The 10,325-nt window shown below is 40.8% G+C and overlaps 1 protein-coding gene across 2 annotated transcripts in view; it reads left to right on the top strand.

Annotated features, from left to right (window-relative positions):
• The window catches only part of Pbx1 (PBX homeobox 1), a 305,452-nt gene extending 295,468 nt beyond the window's left edge, over positions 1-9,984 (top strand). Inside the window, exon 8 of one of the 2 annotated variants that reach the window (XM_028759040.1) lies at positions 7,868-9,984. Coding sequence is in view for 1 of the 2 variants with exons in the window: in XM_028759029.1 (XP_028614862.1) it covers positions 7,868-7,888 (21 nt within the window). In the remaining variant the exon portion in view is untranslated. The remainder of the gene's footprint in view (positions 1-7,867) is intronic. The other variant, XM_028759029.1, reaches the window with a different exon arrangement.
• The last annotated feature ends 341 nt before the right edge of the window (positions 9,985-10,325 follow it).

Raw genomic sequence — 10,325 nt, 5'->3', positions numbered from 1 at the left:
TCCTCTGGGCTGTGGGTGCAGTGTGACCACCTGTGTCCTCTGGGCTGCAGATGCCTCGTGACTATCTACATGCTCAAGATCATGCTTCCATGACCTTTCATGATGGACTGTACCCTGGAACTACACACAAAAATAAATTTTCTCTCCCCTAAATTGCTTTTTCTAAAGGACAGTTTTTTTTAAAGAGTGTTTATAAAACCTGTTTGTATGGAGGCTAAAGATCCAGAAAAGTGAATCCCCTTCCAGAGAATGAAGGAGGGGAAAGATCTCCAACCAAGATAACCAACCAAGGAGGTTGGTTACCTTGGAGGTAACCAACCAAGTTACCTCCCATCAGTATTCTGGTGGATACAATCTACAGCCATGCCTAACAGAGCAAGGCTTAGCTTCAGCATGGGGTTGGGGAAGCCTGGCAGCTGTGGAAGCTGGCTGGATCTGAGATTAAGTCAGGACTGCAAAGTGTGTGGAGGTTTTTATACCTGTGAAGGACAAGGACATGAGTGAACAGAGAAGCCATCAGATAAAAACGGAAGCCTGAGAAAGTCCCTGCCAATCCAAGACAGAGCTCTGCAACAAAATCCCCTTTTAATTGAACCCCATCGTGAGCAGATAGCCACTGCACCCCACTATTATGCTCAGTCACTGCCTGAGGTGGGCCTCAAAAGAACTAAATGACAAGGCTGTCAGCCACTCATAAGACTCTAAACCCAGTTGCGAGCCCTTGTTTGGTTTTTCTGTTTGCTTATTTATTGGCTTTTGAGACAAAGTCTCAGTATGTATACAGGCTGGCTTTAAACTCTTGACCTTCCTGCTTCAGCATCCTACATCCTGGGATAGATGTGAGAATCATTTTTGTCCAGTTCTAACCCCTTCCAGAAACAGGATGCAAAGAATGTATGTATAGTTTCCATGTCTTCTATACAATAAGAACTGAATCTTGGGTCAATTTAAAGTTCTAAATATATATGTTTCTAGTGATTTCTTAATAATAGTAATGGCTATTTTCCCCATTGTAAAGTAAAAATATTGTTTTTAACACATTACAATTGCCAAAAAAGGAAAGCATGAACACACTTATATAAATGTATTTATAGATATATATGTGTGTGTGTACCTATATGTGTGTTTGTGTGTGTGTGTGTGTATGTGTGTGTGTGTATATATATATATATATATATATATATCAAATGGTTTTTCATTAAAACATTTTATGGCAAGCATCTGGGCAGCAATTGAAAATGGCCTGAGGTGTCTCTAGAGCCGAGGTCAGTGAACTCAAAACAACCTCTTGAATTTTCCATTAGTGCATAGTTAGATGAAGTAATAAATAAATTATTATTAAGCACTTTGCAAATAGAGTGTTATGTAAATGCTAAATAATCATAATAATACAGTAGTATGCTGATCTTGATAAACGGGTCGACTTCTATGTCATTTAAAATGGATGGCGCAGCAATGTCTGTGAAGATGAATGAGGTCCACACTCATGGAGCTCAATAACACACACAGACTCTTCTGCTAGGAGGCTTTGGCCTCTTCCGGAGTGGCTGCCTTCTCTTCCCTTGGTCTCTGTGGGACACTTAGCAGAGGAGAGGGATTCTGGCCCAGCTTTAAGGGGTAGTAAAAGGCTCCTATGCAGGGATATTGAAAGGAGACCTAGGTGAGCTGAGCGTGCAGGGATTTGCATTTCTGAGAAGTCAGGGCTAATCTATACCAGGCTGGGGGCAGGGAATTAACATTTATCGAGCGCCTCCTGTGACCCAGACACTGTGCTCACTCGGTGCTCCGTGTTTATTATCTCATTCATCCTCCAGGCCAGCACATTAAGGTAATAGAGGAATGGAATAAAGCAGAAAGCATGGCTATTTTCTGTAGAAATGGAGAGACTGACCCAGTGCAAGAGCTGCTGTTTGCATTCTGCTTTCCTGGTAGGGATGAAAAGGACCCCCCCGCCCCACGCTCCACCCCTGGGAATCAGTAGAAACCAGACCCAATGATCTGTCATTGCCCCCAGATGCTGGCACCTTTCAGCAAAAACATTTGCGTGATGACCTATGTCTTTCTCTGGAACCATACCTAAGGACTTGTTCTTCCTCACCCCTACCAGACTTAATGCACACCACAGCCCGATGTACCCTGACTCAGGCCTTCTATAACCCTTAATAATACTTAGCAGGTATTCATATACGCATAGATAGAAGCACAACATTTCATCAGTGGACTATGTATATTATTCCAGTTCTTAGAACAACTCTTGACTCACCTTGGTCTGCTTCTTAGATGAAAACATTTAAAGTTTTGTTATGTACTTCACCAGATTACTCCCAAGTGCAAGACAGAGGAGGTGAGAACCAGGTAGGCCCACAAATCCTGGGATTTTAACTTCGTGGTGATCTTGTTCCACTACCTGTTGGCTCTGAGATCTAGGTGCTTGGGAACTTGCTCTCCCTTCACCCATTCCCGGGTTATGCTCTTGATTAATTACCCTTTGTTTAATATGCAGGATTTTAAAAGTATGAACAGAGCTCAGTTGTCTGTGTATCTGTCTATTGGAATAAGCACACACTGAACCGCGTATTGGGAGAGTACGGTTGGATAAGTTTTGAACGTGTTCACATTTACCAAACTCTCCTTGCTTACAATCCAGTCTTTCAACCTTGTCCTTTTTCCCTAGGCAACCATTGACCTGGCTTTTGTCACCACACCTAGCTCTCATTTTCTAGAATTTTGTGTATGTGGAATCTCACAGCATGCAACCCTTCTCATCTGGCTTCTTTCACACAGTGTAATTATTTTGAGATTCATCCGGGTGCTTTGCTTTTTCCTTGTTTTATTTACAGAGGTAAGGACTTTGAATAATTAGTATGTATCTTACATAGTGTTGACACTGGACCCAATCCAGACACCAAAGTCAATTTCTATCATTTATGATCTGTGTAGTAAGGGGGAAGTTTCATAACCTGTCAGAGGCTTGATTGTTTTATTTTTCTGTTTGGCTGTCATCTGGGAACTAGGTAAACTGCTATAGCATATGATCTATACACGAAAGGCATTTGATTTCACTACTAAAATATAAATTGATATACACTAGAGTAAGAAAACCCCATCTACATCTTTGTATTCAGCAAAGTCCTTGGTATTCACTAAAGATTTAGAATTCGATGGAACAGCGGGAGGGATATGTTAATTCAGTTCAGAAAACGGAGTGCTTCCTATTTGTCTGACATTGAGATATCTCAGACTTTGAGAAATTCCTGTTTAGATTGGAGGGATAGGGGATGAAAGATATAAATAAAGTCATTTCAGTGTTAAGAATGACTTGGATTCAAAAGACATTTGGAAGACAAAATCAATAGACTAGGTGACTGTCTAAAGCAGGAATGAAGGGAGGCAGGTTGGGTTAAGTTGTTTGCAATTGCAGGGAATTAAGACAAATAGATTTCTGTAAACAGGTAATAAGGACAGTTTTTGGTGTCTTGGCTTAGGCTGTAATGGAAGATCCAGATGGAAAACTCCAGCAGTTACATTTCTGCACAACTGAGCTAGGGAGTTCAGGGTTGAAGACAAAGACTTGTGTATTTTCAGCACATAGGATGCTGATGTCATGGAGTGTATAAGTGGGGAAAAGTATATGGAATGAGAATAGATGATCAAACATTGTTAGACATGCCCACGCAGCAGAATCAGGAGGCACATTGAAATACTCTCCCATGAACCAGTCCTACTGGAAAGGTTTCAAACCGACTAATTTCAATCATACACCATTTAACCCATATGATTACCTGCATGCTCATTTGTGGGCTGTTAAATTAGTGCAGTTCCAAAACGGGGAAAGCCCTTCAAAGCAAATTAAAAGACTACCTCGGTGTGGCCCTTTATCTAGAAAGAACAAGGCTGGGGAATGACAGACAGAAGCCCCAGTGGGACAAAAGAGATTTTGTGATGCTAAAAAATATATATATAATTAAAAAATAAAAAATAAAAATAAGTCTCACATAACAACTGAGTCTTTTTCCCTCTATTTTTCTTTTATTGAAAATAGATTCCTTTATAAAATATATTCTGATTATGTTATCCCCTCTCCTAACTCCTCCAAGGACTTCCCTTCCTTCCCTCCTATCCAAATCCACACCCTTTCTATCGCTCTTAGAGAACAAACAGACATCTAAAGAATAATAATAAAAATAAGATAAAAGAAAAACAAAACAAAAATAGCACAAAACAAGCAAACAGAAGAGAAAGTTCCAAAGAAAAGCACAAGCAACACAAAATGCAGAGACACTAACATTCATACACACAGGAAAAAAACAAAACAAAACCAAAAACCATGATATGTAAAAGAATGTATAAGGTTAAAAAAAATCTTGACAAAATATTATAAGACAAAGAATTTCCAAAGATGTCATTGAGTTCATTTTGTGTTGGTTATCTACTGCTAAGATTGTAAGAGCCAGAGGGGATGGCCCAAGAAAGCAAGGCCCTCTAAACACAGAGGATCATTGCACATACGAACTGACAGAAACTGTAGCAGCATGCACAGGACCTGTGTGGATTATGCCAGATGGGGTCTTGGAGCTGAAAGGAGAAGTGGTCACATACCCCATCCCTAACCCAGAAGCTATCTCCAATTGATAATCACTCATCAATGAAAACTTCGTTCTCTCAAATGGAATCTCAGTGGGGACACAAAACAATTGTGGTTTTCTGGTAACTTTTCCCCCCAAGGATAGAGAGGGTTGAAATATTGACCTGAAAAGGAATTTGTTTTATGATATGTAGTTGTATGGTGCCTGAAACTGTCCTTCTGTGTGCTCCTATACCCCTTTTCCTATATCTTTCACTCACCAAACACATGTTAAGTACCTTCTGTGTATATATATCATATTAGGACCTAGATATACAAGGAGTGATGATGTTTAGTTCCTATCAAGGAGAACCAGAGAGTTAGGAGAATGTATACTCTCGGGGTAATCAGCTCTTTGTCACAGCATCCTCCCTTGACATGGTGTGTGTGTGTGTGTGTGTGTGTGTGTGTGTGTGTGTCTGTGTCTGTGTCTGTGTGTGCTCTTATCTACACTGCACTGATGTGCTGAGAAACAGCTGTGGAGGAAGTGGCCAGTGATCACCTGACACATCAGGTGGCTGACCTACAGAATTGGGATGACCGAGAGATGGTCAGTCCATGAATGAGGTCCAGACCTCCAAGCCAAGCATTCCTTCTGCTAAGGGGAATGCTTTTGTCCCAGATCCCAGCACCCTCATCCTGGGCAATTTGCCTTTGCAATTTTCTGGTTGTCTATTCTATCTCTTTCAGCTGACACATTTGACAGGTCCTTGTGGGGGAGTGGGGTGGGTTGAGATACTGACTTTAGAATAACTTGCCTTTGGTCAAGCATTGTGTCCCCAAGGTAAAAGAGGGGCTTTGGGAGAGCTATCCTCATGCATATTCCCGCCCCCAAACCCCACTGTTCATCTGGAGTGAAATATGCTTATCAGCTTTGCATGTGCCAAGGAGCACTATCAAAACCAAATTAGCCCAAACTGGCCACCATTCAGGTCAGCTAATTAAATTAGCTATTGTTGCATTACTGATAAGGACAGTTTGGAAATGGAATAAAAGATGCTCATCCCAGCAGCCATAAAGGGAAAGCCAAGAAAATGTGTTAATGGGAACACTGTGAAAGGAAACCCCTCAGACTAGCAGCGGTACCCGGGGGGCTTTGGTGGACTGTTCTATGAGCCATCTGCTCCAAGATCACTGCTCATAGCCCTCCCTGGCTCTAGTCCTTAGGAACAGTGCTGTTTTCTGGCTTTCTGGTCCCCAGCTGTAGCCAGGGCAACTGTCTCCTCTCCTCACCATGATCCTGATCCTTCTGATGGTACAGGGAGAAGTGGGGACTGGAACCTTCTCTAATGTACTAAAATATAGCCTTCCCCAAATATAAAAGACAGGTGGTGATTGGAAGAGCCTTAAGGAGATGTGTGTGTGTGAGAGAGAGGTGGGGAGAGAGAGAGATGTGTCTTTCACTATTGAGAATGAAAACTCTGTATTTCTAGTGTATTCTGAGTCCCCAGTAACATAGGCCAGAGTACTTTCTAGTGAACAAATTACTGCATAGTACAACGAAGGGCAGTAGTAACATTGAGAACAGACATGCTTAGGTTGTGAGGTAGTGTGTGATTCTAACTAGGTAACCTATGATCTGTGGTTGTCTCTGAACTTTAACCTTGAAAGCTCCTTCTCCAAGCCTCAGTCTCTTCATATACAAAGAAGTGATCTGCTTGTCCTAAAGAAAATGCCATGACTAGGCTAAACAAGAAATTCCAAAGGTGAATGAGTTAGGATATTTACAAGGATACTTGATTATTAAAAAAAATTTTTTCCATACCTATAAAATAAAGGAAAAAAATTACTGGAGAAGCTGTACTAAGGAAAATAACCCAAAACTCTGGTTGTGCTTCCATGTTCATTATGACTACCAGGCAAAGTTGAGCCGCCCATCTTCAGTGCAAGGGTGTTAAGACCGTGAGCCCCAGCGCTTCCTGTCAGTAGATCACTGAAGGAGCATCATCAGTGCCTCCATCTCAGAAGAAATCTACCTTCCCCCACTGTCAATGTAATCAACTGTCAAATTTGGAATTTGATGGGAAGAGAACTCCTAGCTCTGGGCAAATGGGTACCTACAGAGTTTCCAATGAAGTTGCATAATTATCACTTTATATCTGCTAATTTTAAATACTATACAATCATAGCATAAAAGGGGGGAAATGTCATTGTGATCCTACCATCCCAGTACAGTGGTGATCACTGTCTGTAAGTCTTCCGGATGTATACACATACACAATGAATAGTTTAATAGTTTGGTTTCTTTTTAAAAGTACTTTAACATTCTTTAAGCTCAACCTGGCCAGTGTGACAGTTCAGAAGTTACAGGTGATGATTATCTTCCAAACTGTGCTGAACGTTCTCTTTGTTTGCCCTTGATCCTCAGCCACAAAACAACACCCCCTTTCTCCATATTTGCAAGAGGTGGAGCTTCATGGTCGTCTCACCTATGTAGAGAGAAGTATTAATTCTTAGATACATTCTTAACTCTTGGGGGAATGTTAGGATGTTTTCGTTGATGTTTTTGCATCACACTACAGTACTCTATGCAGGTTTCACCAGAGAAAAAGAGATAAATGCCTGTTTGGTCCCCCTTGACAGACTTTTCTGACCTGTGAGAGGATCAGGAGGCAACATTTGTCATCTATCCTTTTAGCAATGGAGGCAAAAAAAAAAAAATAGCAACAACAAAAAAACAAAACACACAAACAAACAAAAAGCAAGGTGCAGAGGATTGAATTTGGATTCAAGAATGTGTAGATAGTCTCCTGGGCTTGAGACTCACAAGCTGTGTGAGCTGGAACAAGTTAATGTCCTTAAGATTCACTTGGGTCTTCATCTCTAAGACATGCACCATAATAATTATTTCATAGAGTGGTCATAAGGATTAAAGAAGCTAATGTAAGAGGATGCTATTAAAATGACGTTTTTCTTTAAACAGTGGTATTCTAAACAAGTTACTCCATCAAACTCTTGCTAATATTTACAGTGGAGGGTTTTTTTCCTACATTACATGAATGAAAAACTAACTTCAATTTTTAGCGACTGATGAGCCATCTCTGGAGTCATTGAAGTCCAGGCCTTTCTCTTCTCTTCCTATTTTCAGCTGGTTAGCTGCTCACTGAGATCTTGCCAGAGGGTGGGGAAAAGAAATAAAAATGGAAATTGGTCAATTTGACTCTTTGATAGTAGCCCTGATGAACAGTCTGGGTAGAAGATGCTAAAGCTGCGAGTTAAACTGGAGTTTTGTCTTCTTCCCAGGATATGTCAAGAACCTACTGATCCTCACAGTGACGGCTGTCTCTCTTCTCTTGACTGAAAACAAATGTCTTCTTCTACCTGAACAGCGGCCTGACTTCTGGAATAATGCATATGGACTTTCAAAGAAGTAAGAGGATATCTGCTGGCCACTCATATCAGACAAAACAAGCCTGATGAGCGGGGAGCTATCGGATGTTGTAACTAGATGATGGGTACATCGACAGAGTCCCAAAGCAATAACCACTATTCGTTCTCTTCTCCACTAATCTAGCAATCAAATAATCACTCTTAAGCATTTACTGTGTACCATCATAAAATAGAAAATGTGGTGAGTAGCTAGATATATAAGGTAACCTCTCAACTCTCAAAAGAAGTAATGCATTTACAAAGTAAGAGTTATGCATGTGACATGACAACTAATCACACAGGGGAGAGAAAGAACATGGTTGCAGGTATAGCATCTCCCACATGCCAGTCACCGTGGGAGGTGTTGCACATGTATTATTTTGTCTAATTCCTACTACATCTTCAATAGGCATTCCTATCCTCTAATATATGATGAAATTGAGAGTCCAGAATATTTAGTAACTTGCCCGTGGCCGCATAGATAGAAAAGCCTAGAGCCTATTTTCAGGCTTAGATGTACCTAACTAACTCCATAGTCTATGCTTTGTTACTAACCCATACCTGCCAGTGAGAGAAATCAGAGCTCAGAGACATCACTTAGTGCAGCTAAGCCAAGACAGAACTCTAAAATGTTTATCAGCAAAGTTTGTTTTCCCTAGCCCATTGATTGGTTTGGAAACTGGTTCTAGCCAGAGGATAAACGTCTAGCTTCTGCAGACAGACATGAGGGACTAGAAGTGACCACATGGTAGTCTCAGCCCCGCCACCATTTACATGTGTTCATCTGAGCAAGTTGCTTCCCTCTTCTAGGATCTTGTGCATTGGTAACATAGAGGATTTCTCCACTGTCTAATGTCACACTCTGTCACTAGGCAGCTCTATGGTAATAACAGGGTTTACAATCAAGCAGGCCCAAGTTTGAATCCTGGCTCCATCCTCAAGCAGTGGGCTGTTGGGCAAGTCATGTATACAACAGAGATAATAATACTACCTCAGGGTCTCTCCCCTTATTGTTCATTCTCTTTGGAACAGTTCCCAGTTATCCACAAGTTCACCCTTATATCTCCTTCCAGTCTTACTCAAGTTACCAACTAGCTAGGCCTCCCTCAAACAGTCTCTAACCTTGCAAATGACATTCACCATTCCCTATTTTCTTTCCTCATGTTCTTACTTTCCTTAACACTCAACACCTAACATTCTATATAGAGCACTCAATTATCTTATTTATTGCCTGTTCCCATCTTCTTACCTCTAGAATGTAAGCTCTATATGGGCAGGATTTTTTTTTTATTCTTTACTGCTGTATCCCCAGTTTCTAGAATGAATTAGGTGCTTAATAAATATTTCTTGCATAAATGAATGCTTGTTGGGAGGATAATTTGAGTGAAGGGCTTTGCATGGAACCTGTCACATGGTTAAACACATGTATGTTATCTATGTGGCAGGCCGTTGTTGCTTTATTATTCTACTTAATGTCAATACCATGTGTTCTCTTTCCCTTCCAGATGACCCAAGATTAATTAGCCTTCTGACTTCTTTAGTGAATTTTAAAGTGCATTTCTGAGATTATTCAAATGAAAGAGGATATAGTCTTTGTGATAGAAATAAGGAGAAAGACTTGCAAGGCAGTTACCTTCCCTGCCCATACACGAAAGCATGCCACATGAGTAAAATTCCAGGAAGCATATTTCTGATGCACAAAAAAGAATTTTCACAGAATTGGATGTTTACAGAGAGAGTAAGTTATTTCAAGAGAGGGGAAGCTGCTTATGCCTGGAGGTCTCCATAGAAGCTTGGAAACTGTATCTCACAGATATAGAGTATAATTATAGTGGGCGACACGGTTGGAGTTCAGCCAAAGGGAAGCACTCTCTGAGATCAATGGAGAAGGCTAGTAAAATGTGGCATCCCTAGGAGACAAGCCAAATGGGTAGCCAGTAAAAGTTTGCTCAATGTATGTAGTCAAACAAATCAAAGATAGATGGTCAAGAGGCTGACACCATCATTGCAGTGGAAAATCAAGACATATTCCTCAGCTCCTAGACTCTCATCATAAAGGGCTCCAATGACAAAGCCCTTCAAATCTTATAGATTATAAACCATGTCCCATGATTGTTCAAAAACATTCTTGGGCATTTACTTAGACGGCCGTCTACTTGGAGAAAGAAGATGACTTAAATATTTGGAGGATTTTTAAGCTAACTCTCGGGAACCCAGAGAGTTAGTTATCATAGTCTTGTTCTTAGGGAAAGGGTCTTACTACGTCCCTGCTGTGCATTTGTTCACAGTGAATCCACAGGATTCACCGATATACATTGTAAGAGAGATTCCT

This window comes from Grammomys surdaster, unplaced genomic scaffold (assembly GCF_004785775.1).
Source record: "Grammomys surdaster isolate TR1022 unplaced genomic scaffold, NIH_TR_1.0 130, whole genome shotgun sequence".
Classification (NCBI taxonomy): Eukaryota; Metazoa; Chordata; class Mammalia; order Rodentia; family Muridae; genus Grammomys; species Grammomys surdaster.
Note: the sequence above shows the minus strand (reverse complement) of the source record. Positions and strands in the feature narration are given on the sequence as shown.